Source organism: Cenococcum geophilum, assembly GCF_001692895.1.
Source record: "Cenococcum geophilum 1.58 unplaced genomic scaffold K441scaffold_70, whole genome shotgun sequence".
Classification (NCBI taxonomy): Eukaryota; Fungi; Ascomycota; class Dothideomycetes; order Gloniales; family Gloniaceae; genus Cenococcum; species Cenococcum geophilum.
The window spans coordinates 451,617-472,226 of NW_027137628.1; the positions used below are offsets into that span (position 1 = coordinate 451,617).

The following is a 20,610-nucleotide window of genomic DNA, read 5'->3' on the forward strand; positions in this document are numbered from 1 at the left end:
ATTTCTTGAGCCTGCCTTCTGGTCAATTTTCGGGCCCTCTCATTAAATAATCAAGCGTATCGAAGGTGTACCGAATGATGGTCTCGTGAGGTACGGGTACCTGGTAGCCCTCGATATATCATGTCTAACCTAAACGTATTTTCCAGTGTCACTTTTGGGCGTTGGGGTGAATACAAGGGCACACTTGTCGGGGTCAGCCACCTTGACCTAATTAACTAGGCCAACCGCATCAAATGGTTCTTCTGGAAGCTAACTAGTAGCAAACAGAAGTGAGTCTAAATCTCCGACTCTTGATGGTCAAGGCTGATGTCGTATAGCTTCAACGCGATAACCTTCTATCTAGACATAGCCGGTGAGTGCGGTTTCGTGTTTCTAAGATTTGACGAGCTTGGTAGGCGGAGGGTTGACTCCCAGTGCAGACATGCTAGCTAAATAAGGCCTGTAAGTAGTAGCCCTCGGAACATCTGGACTGCTTGACCAAGGTCTCAGCCCTGTCTGAGTGTGGCTGAGTCAGGGGAACTTTTGCATCTCAACATGGGATTGGCGAAACGGTTGTTTCAATGGATTTTCTGGAAGCATCTAGAGCGCACATGTAGTATGATTACACGAATGTACAGACTAAGGCGATGCAGTTGGGTTGTTCTGCGGAAGCTGTAGCAAATAGAAGGAATATCAAGTTGCCGTTTTGGGCTGCCATTGATCCGGTAAGGCCGGTATAGGCGTTGCGGTTCAGTGTGAGCTGAGGAATAATGCGACATGGAACTTGAAATTATTACGCGGCAGAAGGGCAGTGCAAAGTAAAGCAACTCACGCAAATCGCAACCAAGACGCATGAAAATATTCGCGGGCACTACAAGAAGAGGCGTGCAATGCGTCACAATTCTCCCAGGCGCATCCTGAACGTCAAGTTCGCAACATGCTCGTTCAAATCGTCCTCGACAAACCCCATACCCACTTCACCAACCTCGATGCCATCTCTGGCAAAGTCCTCCTCAGAGTTCCAAGTACTAGCAATATATCCGCCATAGTCGTCAAGCTTGAAGGCGAGTCGCGAACCCGTCTTATTGCGCCCTCGAGACCAGACCGTCAGGATAGGCAAAGGCCGGTGCTGGAAGTCCACAAGGTGAGATAGACTCCAAAGTCGCAGGATTCGAAGGCGCATGCCAGAAAGGAAAGTGGGTTATGACGGGGGGCATATCGCTGACAGGTTTACAGATACTATACAAGGTGCAGGTGGTATGGCCGCCGTACAAGCTCCAGGACGATACCTGGAATCAGAGGAGTTACACGTTGAATGTGGGCCAGTATGAGTACCCATTCGAATTCAAGGTATTTCACGCTCGGTATTCACGCTCTACAGCCTCATGCTAATAGTTTTTCCTTCTAGCTGCCTTTCAATAATGCGTGTTCCCCGGCAAACAGCCTGGCGACGAATCTCAACTTCACCGGCCTCGCTATGGAGGTCGCAAAAACCCCTACGCATCATGTCAAACAAACCCTCCCCCCCTCCCTGAGCGGATTCCCTGGCGAGGCGGAGATAAGATACTACGTGAAAGTCACAGTCAATCGGCCACAATTCTTCAAAGAGAATCCTAGAGCAGTAAGTCCAGACCAGATTTGATGTCATATTTTCAGCAGGACAACTACCCTAACATTTGTGCTTTAGTTGGCAAATTTTACTTTCTTACCAATTGAACCCCCTCGACCTCCTCGCACAGATGGTGAAACTTATGCGAGACGGCAGCACCAGTTTCTTGAAATTATTCCTGGGGATGCTACTGGTGGTAAAAAGAAGAGCTTTTTTGACTCCGTAAGGAAGAATTCTCAAACCACCACTCCCGTTGAACCACCCACTCTCAGTCCGCCTCCTCGATTTGCGCTCGATGCCCGGTTACCGAATCCTGCTATCATTACATGTAATCAAGATATTCCTCTCAGAATATTGACGAAAAGCATGAGCGAACGGTCTAAGCAAGTATATCTGCAAATGCTGCAGATAGAGCTTATTGGATACACCAAAGTTCGCGCACATGAAATTCAGCGAACAGAATCCAGTAGCTGGATCATTGCAGGCATGAGTAATATGGCCATTCCTTTGGGTGCTCCTACCGATGCTGTTGGTACGGAAGTACCAATCAATCAGGAATATTGGTCAGGAAAGCCTTTGCCAAACACTGTCGCACCTACTTTTGAGACGTGCAATATTTCGAGATTCTACGAGCTCGAAGTCCGCGTTGGATTGGGCTATGGGTCTTACGAGCATGGGAAGGACCAGCTTGTCGTACTCCCTCTTCGTTTGCCGGTCAAAGTTTATTCAGGAATTGCTCCACCAGCGGCTCTGCTTCAGGCCATGGCCTCCGGCACTGGAATAGTTAAGCCAGGCCTTGCGCCAGCTGCTGCAACCCTTCACCCAGAGCCCAACGTTGCGATGCCACATACTCCGGTGGATCCTCTAGCTTTCACTGCAAATCAATTCCCGCCGCAACAGGGAACACATCTACCACCGCAAAATGCACCAGGATATGAGGAGGCCCCCCCGAGTTACGAGGATGTGATTGGGCAAGATCTACCGCCTGTCGACGGATACAGAGGAGAGTATGCCCCTCCGCCGTTCCCCGAGGGTGAACCGAGGTTTTCCGGAGATGAGAAGAGGGGGTGACCGCATGTAATTGATGCTTAACGATGAAATAAAGGTTTAAAATTGGGTTGGTCATTCAGTTCACTGTGCTATTTTTACTGTTTGTTTTGATTGAGGGAATCGTGAAGCAGCTTTAAGGAAGTCATCACATAGTTAATGTAGGCAGAGGAACATAAGATGCAGATAGATTGATTAAACCTTTACTTGTTCCCTAAATCCAGGTGAACATGGCATACTTTAACACTAGCATTTCAAGATGCTGAACTACATGGCTAATGATATAGCTTGTGGCTTTGGTTTTGGCTGCTATCTCTACTCCCGAACCAATTTCCCAACTCACCAGCACATTCAAGGTTTTCACTACATTCAAATTTTGAAGAGCCGCCACTCCTGCTTATATTCAGTATATTTGAGCCGGTACCACCGCTAAAATCGTGTTTCAGGGGCTTAGTTTTATATCTACTCCCAAGAGTGCAAGCTTGTAGAGTCCATTGTTGCGGGAGAGTGATTCCAAGCACTATGTATGCTGCTCCACTTGATCGCTTTTAAGGAATCTGAACTCATAGGAAGACTCTAATATTCCACTACGATTACGCATCACACTCAAATTGAACCAACCGGTGCTCAAAAGCAATAGTCATATTAGTTACCCATACCACCCTATCGGACAGCCTAAATGATTAAGGTCGATAATAATCATACACCCCTGTCCAAACAGGCTTAGGTTATTCCCGTCTAGATTAGAACGTCACTATTCTCACTACTCTGACTACCTATAATACCACCTACTTACTTCTAAGTTAATTAATTATATTTCGCAGGGGCTTAAAAGGCACTGTGCGGGCTAATTTAGGTGCTGCTACCTTTACTTAACGCCTTAAAACTGCCTCTGCAGGTCCAGCCAGCGCCCACGCTCACGCCCACGCCTAGCATATGCGGTCTTTTACTTAAATGCCGATAGCTCGGGATGAGTTCAAGTATTAATGCGATTTATATTTTGTAGAACTGGCTATAGGGCTAAATTCACGCAATTTTAAACCTAAAGTGGAAGAATCTAGGCTTATTTTAGGGAGGTATAGGCATATTAATTAGGGTATATGCGTATCATTTAGGAGGTGTGTGATTATCACCGACCTTAATCAAAACATTTAAGCTCACTAGACCAATAAAGTCTAATCAGCCCGGAGAGAGACCGTGTGAATGACAAAATAATTTGCATGATGCTGGCTCTTATCATATGGCAATAGTGAATGCACGGACCAACTGAATAACCACACCTTCTGCGAGTCTCAAACGAATCGTGTCCTCGGTCCCGGTATTCTTTCTTAAATATCATTGCTTTCTCCAATCTATATGTGGATATTTCCTGCCTTAATACAACACTATTTTGGTGATTCGCGTGTCTGCGAATTCTCTGCAGATAATGCAAGCCTTCATGCCTATTGAACGTTTAGCATGACTACGAACTAGCTGAGTAGACAATTCCTGTTTCCCTGGACTTTGAGGGTTTTGGGATTTACAACTTATCTTTCAGCACACTGCAAAAAAATCTAGCCTAGTCTTCCTAAAATCATTCATGTTATATATAAGTGGATACTAGGCCCTGGGCGACGCAAAAAGTGGCTAAGTTTTTCGTGTTTGATTTGCCAAGTGCTGTTTATTTGTGTAGGCTCTACGTTTGTTCCAGCCGTGTCCTTTGGTGTTGTTGGTAGTGGTGGACAACATCAACGTCAGGGATATGATTCCCTTTCACGAAGCTCTGTCTGGCTGTCTGGCTCAACTCCCCAGCAGTGTGGCCAACAGCCAGCGTCGCTGGCAGCGTTCGCTGACAGCTAGCTGCTTAGGTAAGCAGTCAGTGCTGAGACTTCCGAGTAAGTTCGATATAAGCCAAGCAAGCTCGTAAGCTTTAGCAAGCAAGTCAAGCTATAGAGCCAAGATAGAAGGCTAAGATAGAAAGCCAAGATAGAAAGCCAAGCTGGCAAGAAAGCCAAGCAAACCTTGCACAGATGGTGTGGATGCAATTGTGACCCGTGCACGACGTCGAAGAATATCAACTTCAAGTCGATGTAAACAATTAACTTTATTAATTGAGTGACCCGCTATAATTGTCCCAAATTGTGCATCTAATAATAAGGACTTTATTCCACCTACCTTATATCCTAAGCTGCCGCGTTAGATGAAGAAAAAACGACCGCTGGAATGGCCACTATATTGAGCACGAATCTATCTATGCAAGGTACCATTCGCAATCCAGTTCAAATATGGACATTAGGCAACATATTGTGTCGTTATCATTGCCATATTTATGGTCGGCCATGCCAACAATCTCTGGGACGATCACCGTAGGCGAGCTGAAGCAGTTGTGGACGTTTAGCCTTCCATATTTAGAAGCTCGTGGCTGTTGGCCGATGTGTTCTACTGGCGTGTTACTGTGCCGCCGTTGGACATGCTCGGTCCGCCATCTGGCGGCGTGCTTGCGTTGCTCCTTGCTTCATTTGTCTTCCTCACTGCACTTGTGTTTGCAGCGCGACCATTCTACCGACCTCATTTGGGCTACGGATCTCCGCCTTCGGCCACTCGGAGTGAGTTGTTAGCATTTGCATGTATTCCGTTGTTCATTGCGTTAGCTGGGAAGGTGGATCTGGTGGCTATGTTAACTAGTATCAACCATGAGAAACTTAATGTGCTTCAGATCGAGAGCTTTTTTCACACAGATGGCTGGTGGCGACACCCATTGGAGTTCTTACGCCGGCTCATTTCAAACACAGGCCCGCGCAGCATGTATTTCTCTGCTTTCCGAGGATATCGATGCTGGACAACCATCCATTCACCGTCATGTCCGCTCCACGTGGCGAGAAAAGGGGGGATGGTTGCCAGTCATTGGTTTTCTTAGCGCGAGCTCAGAGTAGCTTTACAAAGAAGTTAGCATTATATTGCGCCGCACACCCCAACTCTTAGACGAGCGCGTGGATTGATGGGCCTTATGGAGGCCTTGACCGGCCTGTGGAACGGTTATATGATACGGCGGTCCTTGCGGCTGGTGGGACTGGCATCACGGCCTGTTTGCCTTAGCTGAGTTACCTGGCCGAGAAAGGAAAGACGAGTAGGCCTGAACGCGACGGTCGGGAGTATGTCGGGACGAAACGGGTGGTGCTAATTTGGGCTGTGCGCGAAGCGGATCATTTTGCGTGGGTGCAGAACAATTTGGAAGAAACTATTGAAGCGGCGGCGGAGAGCGAGGTTGAGATAGAGATGAAATTTACATCGGGGTCTGGCAACGAGCATGCTCTGATTTCGGCAGGGAAAATGAATGAGTAAGGGTGTTGAGCTAGTCAGGTCCAGCGAGGATGATCCTTCAGTGGGCATCAGGGATATGGACAGCCTTGGAGAGATTGCTCACACTAGGCCGGTCCTCTCCCGTGTAATTCCAGATGGGTGGATGGTGGCAGGACGTTGGTCATTGGCTGTGGTCCAAACAGTTTTAGAAACGATGTTGGGCATGTATGCGCGGCCGAACAGGCAAAGGTGCCAGCGGGGAAGCTCAGGAAGTGGGGATGCATCTAGAAGTGTTTGGATGATTACATGAAGGAGGAGGCGAAAGGAAGGGTCAATGTGGTGGGTATCCAATGGCAGTGGAGGAAGCTGCATCATGATGGGCGGCAATGCCGTTCGGATCAGCAGGCGATGGAACTTCTAGAAAGAAATACTAGTGAGATGGAATACCAGGGCGCATAGGCGAGGGCGTATGGCGAGGGAGCAGGCCCGAGCGCTGAGGCCGTCGGGGTGACATTTTTTGGTTGTTTGATACGCCCTTCCCTTGCCGTCAGCTTTCCGTGTGGCTGCGCCTTTTCGTCGAGCCCAGGTAATTGTCCCGTCTATCCGTTTCAGCGGTTCCTCCGTGAAGATGGATGTTGTAATGCCGAGACCTGAGCACACCCTGAGCACCAACACTCTCGCTCGCTTGCTCCCCCAGCCAAGTCCCAAGTCCCCCAAGACTTCGTAAAGGCCTTGGTATACCCAGGATTCTAGAGCGGGCCGAGCGCTGGGCCCCGACAACGTGCTCTCCATCTCAGTGTTTATTGGTTGTTATGTTCAACAAGCATGTCGAAGGTTTGTTAACTACTTGCTTGATTGAGGACTTCCCGATATCTACTTGGCCCTCCGATAGCGAGCTGGCAGTGCCGCGGTCCCGTCATACGACTCAGCTCTGCAACTGCTGAAGAACAGCGGACATGAGCTCTCGTTCTTCTTTCTTATTGATCCACGCCAAAAATATCAGGATCACCAGGCCCCCGTCCTGCGCATCCTGGCGCCCCACCTTTTATATAATACTTCTACATCCTGAGCCCACTTCTTCTTCTTCGTTGTTTCCGAGCGTCGCTCTTTGTCAAACATCTATCTATCTGCCTCCTCTGCTGCCTCTGCTGCAATGGCTGCCAAAGGCGCGGGACATCTCACCTCTGGTGGCAACAGCGCCTACCACAACTTCCACAATGATTTCGCTGACGTCGAGGATCCCAACGAGCGTCGCCGCCTTGCTCTTGCGGAGATTGACAAGGCTCCTTTTGGCTGGTACCATGTCCGCGCCTGCGTTGTCGCTGGTGTAGGCTTCTTCACCGATTCATACGACATCTTCGCCGTCTCGCTTCTTACCATCATGGTTGGTATCGTCTACGGTCATAAGGGAAAGGGCGCCATAAGTACGCCTCAAGACACCGCTATCAAGGTCGCCACATCCGCCGGAACCGTCATCGGCCAGGTCGGCTTTGGTGCCCTGGCAGACATCGTCGGCCGAAAGAAGATGTATGGTCTTGAGTTGATTCTGATTATTTTTGCGACATTGGCCCAATCATTGACCGGGGCCGGTCCCGGCGCCTCAATCGTAGGCATACTCATCTTCTGGCGTGTGCTTATGGGAATCGGTGAGTTTGCAGCTGCAGGTACCCACCAATTATACGCCAATTACACCGACTGATCTTTACTCAAAAGGTATTGGCGGCGATTATCCTTTGTCTTCCATTATCACCTCTGAGTAAGCAGGACCCGTTGACTTACACGTGACATAAAACTTAACCTCTTATTAGATTCGCCACTACCAAGTGGAGAGGTGCCATGATGGGCGCAGTCTTTGCCATGCAAGGGTTCGGCCAATTGGCTGGTGCCCTGGTCATGCTCTTCCTCACACTTGGCTTCAAGGAATCATTGTTGACTGCCACTAAATATTCGACTTGCACTGGAGTCTGCGGCTTGGCAGTTGACAGAATGTGGCGCTCCCTTGTCGGTACGGAGTTATTATATTCTCCAGTCTTAACGAATGCTAATTCAGCAACAATTAGGTATCGGAGCAGTCCCAGCCTGCGCTGCTCTCTACTACCGCCTTACCATCCCGGAAACCCCAAGATATACCTTCGACGTTGCCCGAGATGTCGAGAAAGCCCGAACAGACGTGACAGCTTACATGACAGGAAAGCATGAAGGCAAGCCTGATGAAGTGGCTCAAGCCCAAGCTCGCAAAGCGTCTGTTGCTCTGGAAATCCCCAAGGCCAGCTGGAAGGACTTCTTCCGATTCTACGGCAAGTGGAAGAACGGGAAAATCCTTTTGGGCACTGCTGGCTCATGGTTCTTTTTGGACGTAGCCTTCTACGGTCTTGGGCTGAATAGCTCTACCGTGCTCACTGCTATCGGCTACGGAACAGGTCCAACGGTCTACAAGATTCTTTACAACCTCGCTGCTGGAAATTGTATTCTTGTATGTGCCGGTGCCATCCCTGGATACTGGCTGTCCGTTGCTACAATTGATACTGTCGGCCGCAAGCCCATTCAACTCATGGGCTTCGTCCTTCTTACCATTCTCTTCATTGTATGGGGGTTTTCATACAACCACCTTTCGGGACATGCGCATCTTGCACTATATGTCCTCGTGCAGTTGTTCTTCAACTTCGGTACGGGATATCCCTCTGATACCTCACGTATTTCTTGATCTTATACTAAACTAATTGAACCCTAGGCCCGAATGCGACAACTTTCATTGTCCCAGGAGAATGCTTCCCAACAAGATACCGCTCAACATCTCACGGTATTTCCGCCGCGTCTGGCAAGATTGGCTCAATCATTGCTCAATCTGCTATCGCCCCTCTGCGAACAAGAGGTGCAACCGCTAAAGTCGCAAACCCATGGCAAAACCACGTTATGCAAATTTACTCCCTTTTCATGTTCCTCGGCATCTTCACCACCCTTCTAATTCCTGAGACCAAACGCATTACCCTCGAGCAGCTGGCTGGTGAATATGACATGGGCGATGAAAGCATCACAGGCGAAGCGAGGCAGGGAACTAATCTTAAAACCGTGGCAGAAGATGGGAGCGATACTGTAGCCAACCAAGCTGAGGAACACAAGCGAGATTGAGTCATGGAGTAATGTTTCTAATAAATTCAGAGCCAGTGCTCAGTGTATATTTGAAGGACAGGCTGGGAATGATACCCTTAGGTGGTGAAGAAAGGAAGTTGAGAATGCTGTATCCTACGCGCTGTTAATCACTATATCACATTGCAGTACTTCTATTTTCTTCTCATAAGAATCTGCTAGGAATACCTTCGCTAAACGATAGTATTATAAATTTTGGGTTAGATAAACATTGGTGTAAATGAAATATGGTATCCTGAAGTATGATCTCGCGCCCCCATCAAATCAGCCAACCATCAGGCTTTTGTACTACTGTAGCGTCTCGACTGGAAGTAATAGGTTCAAATAGTGGTGCTAAATTTCAACACGTCTAAGGTATTATATCGTAGCGGCATATTTGGCACTTGTTGACGTAAGAACATATTGCGAAGGTCTTTGGGTACTGCTCTTTATTAATCAGGATTTCCCGTACATATTTCAGGTTTCAAAGAGCGTCCCACCACCATTCCAACATATTCTGAAAGTGTTGTTTGCTTGCAACTTCAGAGGTTGTATTCGACTTTTTCTTTCATAAATACCTGTTCATGCCAGACTGTCCCCTTCAGCAATGCACAGTATAACAGGAGCCACCAACGCTGCAGCATGTCTCGACATCATCATAACAAACTGAACATCTAGCGCTTTTCTATCTCAGCATGCTTAATACGATCGTAGGCATTGAAGCACTGGGTGGACCTTTAGAGGCGGCCTCAGCGACTGGTTTGGTAATTGGAGTAGCAAGGCCCAGGGCAGAGAATAGAGTAATTGCGAGAATTATGCTCTTCATGATTGTTTTTGGAAGGCCACGCGCGAAATCTAGTTGTCGATTTAGAGTACTTGAAAAGTAATCGGCATTATACGGGTAAGGATGTATGGCTTATACAAAACCCGCGTATTATCTTGATAGAGGCTGGCTTTTTGTGCTAATTGGAAATTTATACGAGGTGACTATTAACTTATAGACATATAGAACCCAATGTGAGCCCGATAGCTTAGGGAGTTTTCGGGTTTACTGAACCGACGCCGTGAACCGGGCTTGCATCTTTATTCATCTAATACAAATTTGTAAGCTTTGCAGTGCGAAGAATTGAATGAACGACTTGATTGTGAATGTAGCTCTAAAGCCTCTATATATACACGAAGAAGGTGGAGGTAATAAGACATGATGGGGTAATAGGTAACTCAAATGGGAACAATGATCTGCAAGCAATATTGATCTGCAATTACAAAATTGCATACCTAAATAAATATTGCCTCTTCTCGCTGGAGTGTTAAGATGCCGCCACAAAAGAGATACGTCCAAAACAGTTAGGGTCGAGATCGGCTTCCTCACAGAAGGATCACGAATCAGGTCTATGGATTCCTCCGGGCCGGTAATAGGGAATAAAGTCTCTAAATGAAGGGAGGCTCCATGTAAATATGAAATGTCTTGTCGACCTGAATCGGACTTGCTTACCACCCTATGTCTTACCACCTGTTCCTGTTATTTGTACCTACATCATGTATATATAGTCTCTTTTCTTTCGCAGATCAATCAACACACGAGTTCTATCGTTCAACATGTCTCGATTACAAATCCGGGAATTTTCCAACTACGATCTACGTAAAATATCTGAATATAATGGAAACACTACAATTCATGATAAAGTTTCATATTATAGATGATGCATAGCTGTTCTTTCTTTAGCCCCATGCCATGGTTTTGAATATCGGCAGATTGAGGTATCAGAGATATTCTGACTTTCAACATTTACCTTCAAGAACCTCTCCATCCATTTTGTATTTCTTTGTGGATACTCTCAACCCACGAGTTATCTATGAGCCATCGCTCCATACTCTTACCTGCTGGCATAACTCCAATTTCAAATTCCCATAGGCTGTTTTCTATAACCGGCTCTCCCTTACTATCAAGGCGTCTATTTCCTTTTGCATCGAGTTCATGTTTGATCCATCTCCAGCCCTTCCTCTCTTTCATGTCAATGCCCATGCCGTGCTTCTCGTATATACGCACCCAGCCCTTCAGAGCGGCAGGCTCATAGATTTTCAGGTTCTTATCCGTCTTCTGCAGCTCCCTATGGTATTCCTGCCTAAAATAGACGCTTGGGTGAATACGCTCAACTGTGAACTCTTCCGCCTTAGAGTTGTGATACTGATTTGGGGTCCGATTCTCAGGGAAGCCCATAAGATCATATTCCCATGAATGGCTATCTTCAATGGTACCCGATGCATAGCCAGCCCGCATCGCCATCTCCGAGTCCGTAACCATATTCGCCAAGTGGTTTACCGAGTCCCAGAACAAGCCTTGAGATTCTGGCTTTCCCACGGGGTGAGGCTTGGCGGCCTCCAGCATTTGAATCTTTTGGTCATGGAGCGCGTTCTCGTCGAGCGCCAGATGCGGGCGGATTCGGTCCAGCATCCAGGCATAGCTGATTGATGCAAGCTGCTCGCGGTCCCCTTTCGGATTATTCTCATCAGCATTTGCGGAACTACCGCCACCGATGTTGATGTGGGCGCCGGGGAACCAGCATTGGCAAAGCTTTGTCGTCGCATTATCCTTCTTGATTTTCCAGACTGAAGGGGAGAAGGGGCGGCGACGTTCGTCAAGAGCGAGAGCTTGATAAGCAAGGAGGATTTCTAGGTGAGTTAGTCGTTAGTGGTTCCAGTGTAAAGAAGGGTAACTTTGGGAGGGCAAAAGCCTTGTTCATACTTTCGTTCAGTTCCGTATCATGAAACTGGTAGGCTTTACGAAGACTGGAGTTACTCCATCTATAGATATGCCCAACGTCCGGGATTCCAAGCGCCCCTACTGTATCCCATACACCAATAACCTTGATCGTGACCACATTATTCTCGGTGATAAAGTAGTTAGGGTTATCCTTAACAAAATGCTGTCCATGCTCTGACTCGATGAACTGCTTGGTGAAATCTTCAGCTTTAATATATTCATTATAAAGCTTGAGAAACGGGCGCATCGAGGCCGGTTTAAGGACACCGAGTTGACAAACAAGCCCTGCAGCAGAGCGAACTGTGTAGGCGCCCCGCGAAAATCCGAAGAAAAAGAGCTCATCACCATGGCTGTAGTTGTTCACAATGAAATTGTACGCCTCAAGTACATTTTCGAGCAAACCTATGCCCTGGCTGCCTGTGGTTATTTGAGTTAGCTTGGATCGAGTTTTTAGGAGAATATATTGGCCAGGAATAAAACTTAGTCGCATCATAAAGGCAGTGTCTACCTACCTTGCCGTGTCTTCTCGTAGTCAGTAATTTCTCCTGTCCCAACCCCAGCATCATAATATATGATTTGCTGCCACTCCTTCATGTCCTTATCGATGCCAGCCTTGGCAAGAACTCGACAAAGGCGGGCAACGTTTGATGGGCATCCTTGCTTCGGATCGAGAGATATTGCGGATTGCCAGGTCCCATCGCAACATATCACAATCTTTTTCGGCTGTGGTGTTTTGGCTTCCGACACGAACGTTTTATCATACGTTGAAACCATGCTCTCGAAGTCAGATCCAACTTGACAAAAGGAAAAGGATTGGCAGTAGATGTCGACCGGAAATACTAAGTCAGGAACTCGTGTATAGATTGATCTACGAAGAAAGAAAGGACTAAGCTCGGATCCCTTGAACTCAGCTACCCCCTCAACTCGGCTACCTAACCAAATCGGTCACCGCCACTTTGGAAGAATTTTGCTACGTCTGCAGCTAAATTGGTATGTGGGGCTAGCAGGAAGGGGTGCAGTACGTGGCCAGAGCTTAAGTCACGGCCCATCTCGAATTCGGAGCCCTGAGCACGATTTTGAAGCTATTCTGAACTCTTATCCCTCACTAAAAGTCGTGCTATCTGTTCTAGATGGTGGTGTTATAAAGCCTCTTTCTCTTATCAATATAAGCTCCAAACGCGGGCATATACATGCTTACTGGTGCCGGCTATAAGAAGGATCTTAATAAAGGCGTACTGCCAATCACCTATATTTGGAGCCACATTAAGGAAGGCAACGGGGTCAAACACTAAGATCTAGAGGCGATGTTACAATTTAGTAGGAGAGAAGAGTTCAGAATAGCTTCAAAATCGAGCTCAGAGCTGCGAATTCGAGGTGGGAGGTGGCTCAAGCCCTGGCCACGTACTATCCCTTCGTGTGGCAACGATTTCTTGCACTTTTCGTATATGCAAGCCTCTCAAGCCAATCTAGAGGCTCTATACCGTATATGACTTGGCGTTGAAGCCTCTGGTCAATGCAATTGCTCGGCGGCAGGGGTGCTGGCGCCTCATTGACACTTGAACCGTTCCATCACCTGCAGTACTTGATCCACCTATTTGACGTATACAACACGTCCTCTACCAGCTTATCCTTATCGACGTCAAGAACGCGTATAAAGTCTACAGGTGGTAAGGATTTGAGGCTCTAAGGGAAGATTTTCCTATATAACTAGCAGTTAGTCAATAGAGATGGGCCAGGAACGTATAACCATGACGTTATATATTACGACTTTCTGCCCAGCTTTCTCAAAAAATATATATTTGATGACCTTTTTATGGTGGCCTTTCAAAGCATCCTCCCATTAGGTCGATTTTCGTGTTTTTGGTGGTGGGGTCCACCAACCAACCCAACAGAGGCTAAAGCGGAACACCAAAACACCCAGCGAACGCTGAGGACACATTTTGGGTGTAAAATATGTCAGATTCCGTTCTGCAGAAAGGACGAGTGCTAATTGCCTTATATTGAGCGACTAAACTCCAAGGAATAAGCTATACAGATCGTTTTATATGAGATTTTATAAATATCACCAGCCTTATATCCCCGAGCACGACGATTCGATTCAGTTAATTTAATTGGCTAGTCCTTATCGATAACAGATGGACGCGAACTGACGTGTTAAGGGATAACGTATTAGCCACTCAAACGAGCCAGCCACCTAAGCGAGTCAGCCATCCAAAATTATACCAAAATCGGCTATCTTTATATATTAATAACTCTACCACTACTTAATATATAAAAATTAAAGGCCGTCGAAATCGGACTCTGCACCTGTACGTGGTGACGGCTACGAACCTGGTCTTCGAAGTTCAGATCCAGAGCCAACGCAGAGACGTCGCACAGCGTGCGGACAGGACCTGGTGGTGGTTGTAGGCGTTAAGGGCGGTGGTGAAAAATTTTCGGATGGTGAGATCTTGAAAACTACTACTGTTGGCCCTCTACAATACGACGACTACTATACTGTTCTCCTATCTAGGGCACCTGTACGATCTAGCATGGATGCGCAGTATTTAATAACATCCCCCTAACCCACAATTGAAAGTATTAATAACCTTATATTAATAAACGAACGAACGTAAATAAATAGCGAATGAGTAAATATACGGCCCCTTTTAACCCCTAGGGCGATCGCCCGTGGAGCATATAGTTACTTGCCGGTATTAACTACTAAATACTACCTAGCAGCCTAGATTACAACCTATAGTTTTCCTTATCTTCTTTTAACGGAGTAGTAACCCTTAAAAAGGGCCTAGCTAGGGCCTAGGTATAAAAGATACCTAAAGATATATCCCGCTCGCTTATTAGTATAATAGTAGTTAATAAATAAATCCCCCTTACGCCTTTAATAGGCCCTAGGGGGGAAGAGGTATAGCGTATATAGTAATAGTCTATAAGAGATAGTATATAGGGGATAGTTAAGATACGGAATATAAAGTATATAGCAATTAATTAGCAAGGCCTAGCTAGGACGTAGTAAACCCTAGCTTAAATAAGCTAAGGAAGGAAGCAGTGGTTCTTAAGGAGTTTAAATATCTAAGGAGTATAGGACGTAGCTATAGGCCTATAGGGCCGCTGCTATAGACGAACATAGTAAAGTAGGGGTTTTTTATCCTACTAAGGTGGCTTATAGGGTTTTTCCATCCCCTATATTAACAAGGGTTTTCTTCTTATTAATTTATAAGTTTCCCTTGTGTATGGAGTAGTTTATATAGGCCTAGATAGGATCCGTATTAGACGTTAATTAAAGATCTTACTACTATATAAAAATTAAAAATAAATACTTATAATGTATATAATAGGGTTATAAAGGTGACCCTAATTATAAAGGGTTTAAATATTAAAGTACTTGAAAATACTAATTGTAGCAAATAATTAGTAAAACCTATTCAAAACCACCGCGTCACTATTGGGGGGTATTAAAGCCATAAATATATATAATAGAGTCTATATAAAGTTAATTTTTAGTATTTTAGAGTTGAATTAGCTACTAAGTTAAGCCCTAGATATTGCCAATTAACTTAAGCTCTTTATTTAAAGACTTTTCGTCGCTTAAATTACTTAACCCTTTTTATAAGTCCTTTAGTAAAGCAGCTCCTTCTACCGCCTTCTTAACGGTCTCCTAAAGTTGCTTAATAAGAGCCGTAGCCGTAGCAGCAGTAATAGAGAGCCCTCCCGCCCGCTTTTAGAGCTTATTATTAGGTAACAAAGTTACCTCGCCTATATATGGTAAAATCTCCTTAATACAATATAGGGTATATAACGATAACCTCTACATTATAATCTACACCCCTTAATTAAGCCTTTTTTGATATAATATTACGATAATCTAACTTTTAGCAATACTGTTAAGCACTTACTACTAATATCGGTATAACCAGTAAAGAATTTATATAGGAGAGGACACTATTTAACCCGCGAGGTAGACATTGTAAGTCTTTTTAGATATTAAGCTCACTTTTTTCCTACTTATTTACCTAATACGTGACCCCTAATATAATAATACTATTAGTATTATAATACGCTTGGCTAAACAAACGGTATTATATTAAAGAGGTTTTACTATATATTATTCTATATAGCTATACCTAGTATCTTACTAGTTACTTACTTACTTTTTAAGGTTTATACTATAGCTAAATAGTACGGAGCCTATTACCTTACACTTATCTATAGTTAATTATTTTAACGCTATATAATAGGCTATGTTATAGAGTAAGTATAAGCGACGATAATATATAGCAAAGTAGATATTATTAAGCTATATATATAAACTGTGTAATAAGATTAAGACGTTATATAAGGAAAGAAGGTAGGAAAACGGGAAGAAAGGGTATATATTATTGACTTAGTTACTTAGTTAATATATATATAGAATAGAATAGGATTTAGGATATAGTCCTAGCAGAACTTAGCGGAATTTAGTAGAACTTAGTAGAATATAGCAGATTACCATTAGATTGCTATAGGTTGCGGTAAATTATAGTCTTATAGATGGTAAAAATAGGTAGGTATATATAAGGTGTTATAGAGGTGTCCCGCAATAGTACCCCCCCCTTTAAATTTGAGCTTTTATAAGATAGGGCTGTAGTAGTTATAGGTAGAGTTTATAAAAGTCCTCTACGGCTTATATAAGTCCTATAGAGTTAATAGGTTCCTATAAGGGCTTAGGAAAGCCTTTCTATTTTATAAGATATATATATTAGTATTTCCATTTATTATATTTAATATTATTAATTCTTTTAATAAAGTACTTGTTCTTACTATCTACTTTAACTAATAGGGGAGGGTTTTATATCTATTTAAGTAGGGCATCTAATATAGGGGTAGTAGGGCGAAGGACTAACATATAGAATACTAGGTAGATTTTAACCGTATTAGGGAGCTTTAGTTAATAGGTACAAGAGGAAATAACCTTCTTAACCTTATAAGGGCTAGCATTCTTCTAGTTAAGCTTCTTAGTAGGTTATTTTATATTTAAGTTTCTTATATTTAGCTAAACAAAGTTACTAGTTTAGTAGGCCGGTGCTAGGGTTTATTTCTTATTTGCTGCGGCTTTATAGATGGATTAGGCCTATATTATTTTATTAGTAAGGAACTATTATAGTTCCTTTATCTTCTTTATAAATTTATTTACTTTTATAACTTATAAGGTATAATAAACGAGGCGAGGAATATTATTAAAGGGTTTAAAACTCATTTATAGATACTAGCCGTAGTTAGCTAAGAATAGGGAGACCTTTATAGTTTCTAAAACAGAATTATTTATAGTAAACTTAGTGAATATAAGCCAGTCTATCTAGTCGTCCTATAAATATAACGTGTATATCTGGATATATTATTCTATTATAGCGTTTATATATTTTATTTAAATGTTAATTTCTAAGTAATATATAATAGATAGTAGTGCTTTAATATAGAGTTAAGTAGTTAGTTTCTTTTAAAATATAAAGATAAACTGGCTACCTATAAGGCATATTGCTAGGGTGTATGGTAGGGAGCAAGTAAGCCAAGCATGAGTTATAAGGAGAGTTGATAAAAGAGGACGATATGGTAATAAGGGTAGGCAATAGCCTCGTACAGAGACGAACCAATGAGGAGGGAAGGGCTGCAAGCCCGAGGTGCTTATAAGGAGGTACTAAGGGCTAGCCGAAGGCTAGCCTTGGCGACCCTTAAAAGCCCCTAGGCGATGCAGCCGAGTAAGGGCCAAAATAACCCTTACACTACCTTTATTAAAGATAATCGTTTTAGAAAGTCTATAAAGTTTCTATATATAATCTAGGAATAGTTAGGCGATAGTAGGCGTTAATATATTAGGGCAGGCGATTAAGTGCCTTATCTTAGTTAGTTGGTCTATAACTACTGTAATATTTATATAGCCTTTACTTATAGGGAGGTTAATAATAAAGTTAATTAAGGTGTTCTTTTATCTTTAGTCTGGAATAGGTAGTAGCTTTAGTAGGCCGTTATACGTCTTATACAAAGCTTTAGCTCGTTAGTAGATATAGTAGCTAGAGACGTACCTTCGCGTTATATTATATATATTTGGCTAGTAATACTTCCATTAGAGTAGCTTTAGGGTTTTTTTTAAACCTAGGTAGCTAGTTATTAGTAGGTTATATATATATTCAAGGAGCTTAAGCTTAAGCTTATTGTGGTTAGGTATAACTAGGTGGTTCTAGTAGTATAAGCAGTTCCTATAGGCTTTATATTTACTTAAAAAAAATCCTTTTAAAGCGTCTAATATCTTCTTATATTAGCTTAAGCGTCTCTTAAATAAACTTATTATTTAGGTATTTATTAACTATAATCTATTTAATTGATTAATTAGTTATTTTAAGAGCATATACTATAAGGTCTTTAGTAGGAGGGTTAAATAGTTTAGGGTAGAGTAAGGTTTAGTTTAGTAGGAGCGCGCTTCTTCTAGTGCTAGCGCGTCTTAAAAGCGTTAGGTTAGAGTATTAGGCTTTTAGCCTTAAATACCTAAATAGTATATAATTAAGAATTAGAAATAAAATAGATACTTTAACTAGTAGGCTTAGTGGTAACTTAGCTATTTTATAGTTATAAAGTACTATAGGTTTTTATAGTCACTAAGGACCTTAATTAGAAATCCAGCGCCCTCTAGTTTAGGTCGCCATTATTTAGAACATCTAATAATAGCTAGTAGCTCCTTATTGTAGATCTTATAGTTATATTTAGCTAGGCTTAGTTATTTTAAGAAGTATACTATAGGGTATAATACTTTATCCTCGTTATATTAAGATAAAATGTCTCTAGTAATATAGTTGGGTAAATTAGCTTCTATAATACTTATTCGGTTTAGGTTAAAGTATTAAAGTATAGGCGTAATAGTAAATATAACCTTTAGATAAATAAAGGCCTTTTTATATTTCTTATTAAAGATAAAGGCTTTATTCTTTTAGGTTAGAGCTATAAGGGATAAAACTAGGGCAGGGAAGTTATTAATAAACTATTAGTAGAAGTTGGCAAATCCTATAAAGGCTCTTATATCCTTAAAGTTCTTAGGTTCTTACTTATTACAAGACGGAGGCAGTAGCTACAAAGCGTATGTATTTAAGGAGTCTACAAGACGTTACGCAATCGATCGTAAGGGTCGAGGGCGTAAGGAGGTGATATACCTACGCGTAGCTGATATAAGCTGTACGTAAGGTGTACGTAAGAGCACGGGGCTCTCCTATAGAGGCCCCTACGGTAGGGTTCCATAATATTACCCCCCTCTTATAGAGGCGGAGCTCCGGCGACGCTATGGTTACTATATATATATAAAAGGGATACTTAAGGTATAGAAAAGAAGAAAAGGGGGGTATTGCTAAAGGCTTAAAATAACATTATATAATAGGGCTTGGCATCTAAAAACCCAATTAATTAGATAACTTTAACCGCTAGTTAAAGTTCCTAGATATCTTAATGATATTCCGGTTATATAATCATACTTTACCGCAATCTAACAGCAATTTAACGGCAATTTGCCCTTATATAGTAATGTACAACGGTTTAACTCTATAAGGGCTCCTATAGAGGATTAGGTATAAAGTCTCTACTTAGGCCCAGTTTCTATAGGTTTACATAGTAAAAGTCGCTAATTAGATCCTTTGCATTTTTAAAGTCTTCCTATAGTTGCCATTCTGGCTAATCTATAGCGAATCCTATATATATAGCTCTATAGTAGAGCCGTCGTTCTCTACCTTTGCTAAAGTATTTAGAGTTAATAATTTGTTTAACGGTCTACTCCTTATAGTTCTCATCTTCGTTCTTATCTTAGATTAGTACTAATAGGGGTTTAGGCTATATCTGCTTTAGTAAAAGGTTAGGCTAATAGAGGTGTAATAGCTATAGGTAAAATATAGGCTATATCCTACGGGTGGCTAGGGTAAGTAGGAGTTCTAGCTTATATACAGCTCCCCTATTAATAACTTATTTAATTAAATAGGGGCTAAGGTTTTTATAATTAAGTAACTTTATAGGCCTCTATATAGAGATATTATGTATATTTAGCTATACCTAGTCGCCAACACGTATCTCTAGTAGTGGCGTTCTATAACGGTTAGTAAAGTAGGCCTACTTTACTAAAGCCTAGGCCATTTCTCCCTTATAGTAGTTAAGTAGATTTTTTATATAGTCTGCATGCTAGTTAGTAAGTAGTATCTTAAGGCGTTTTCTATATAGCAGTTTCTTATTAATAGGTTCTAGTAGCTCTATACTAGATTAGGGGTAATAACCCTTACTCGCGAAGAACGGGGTAAGTCCTATAGTGGTTAAGATATAGTTATTTACTATAAATTTACCTAGTAGGAGGTAATTTACCTAGTTATCTTAACTATAGGCGACTACCTATTATAGATATGCTTTTATGCTAGCATTAGCGTTTTCTGGTTGCCTAATAGTTTTATAGTAAAAGGATATAGATATCTTAACGGAGATACTAAGACGTTAGTAAATTCGTCTCTATATATTAGAGTTAAATTATATACCTTAGTTGGATGTAATTAAGTTAGGTAACCTATATAGTTAGTAAACTTTACAGAGAAAGGCGTTAATAACATCGCTAACGGCTACGCCTTTAGTTAGGATGTAGTGGCGCTCTTTTATAAGTTAGTATATTATTATAAGGATGTTTTTATAGGTATAGCTATATTATTTATAGGGTGGTAGGTTAATAATAAAATCTATAGCAATATCTGCCTATTATTATATAGGTACTAATAGAGGGTATAATAGTCCTTAGTACTTTATATTAAAGGCCTTAACG

The 20,610-nt window shown here is 42.7% G+C and overlaps 4 protein-coding genes across 4 annotated transcripts; 3 read left to right on the forward strand and 1 right to left on the reverse strand.

The window, feature by feature from the left end:
* Positions 1-690: 690 nt before the first annotated feature.
* Positions 691-2,870, forward strand: K441DRAFT_621592 (arrestin). Its single transcript, XM_067645971.1, has 4 exons — positions 691-1,123; positions 1,216-1,329; positions 1,388-1,600; positions 1,667-2,870. Exons 1-4 carry the CDS (start codon positions 917-919, stop codon positions 2,657-2,659), a joined length of 1,527 nt encoding a protein of 508 aa, XP_067497759.1. The 5' UTR covers positions 691-916; the 3' UTR covers positions 2,660-2,870.
* A 1,861-nt stretch (positions 2,871-4,731) lies between these two features.
* Positions 4,732-5,956, forward strand: K441DRAFT_700678 (uncharacterized protein; the record flags this gene model as incomplete). Its single annotated transcript, XM_067653270.1, has 3 exons — positions 4,732-5,220; positions 5,331-5,419; positions 5,711-5,956. Exons 1-3 carry the CDS (start codon positions 5,085-5,087, stop codon positions 5,954-5,956), a joined length of 471 nt encoding a protein of 156 aa, XP_067497760.1. The 5' UTR covers positions 4,732-5,084.
* Positions 5,957-6,669: 713 nt separating this feature from the next.
* On the forward strand, positions 6,670-9,316 carry K441DRAFT_647070 (phosphate permease). The gene is made up of 5 exons (XM_067646843.1): positions 6,670-7,560; positions 7,628-7,670; positions 7,723-7,919; positions 7,975-8,580; positions 8,646-9,316. Exons 1-5 carry the CDS (start codon positions 7,068-7,070, stop codon positions 9,041-9,043), a joined length of 1,737 nt encoding a protein of 578 aa, XP_067497761.1. The 5' UTR covers positions 6,670-7,067; the 3' UTR covers positions 9,044-9,316.
* A 1,311-nt stretch (positions 9,317-10,627) lies between these two features.
* K441DRAFT_708927 (uncharacterized protein) lies at positions 10,628-12,755 on the reverse strand. The gene is made up of 3 exons (XM_067653816.1): positions 12,317-12,755; positions 11,787-12,221; positions 10,628-11,713 (listed from the first exon to the last, which is right to left on the reverse strand). Exons 1-3 carry the CDS (start codon positions 12,576-12,578, stop codon positions 10,836-10,838), a joined length of 1,575 nt encoding a protein of 524 aa, XP_067497762.1. The 5' UTR covers positions 12,579-12,755; the 3' UTR covers positions 10,628-10,835.
* Positions 12,756-20,610: the final 7,855 nt, after the last annotated feature.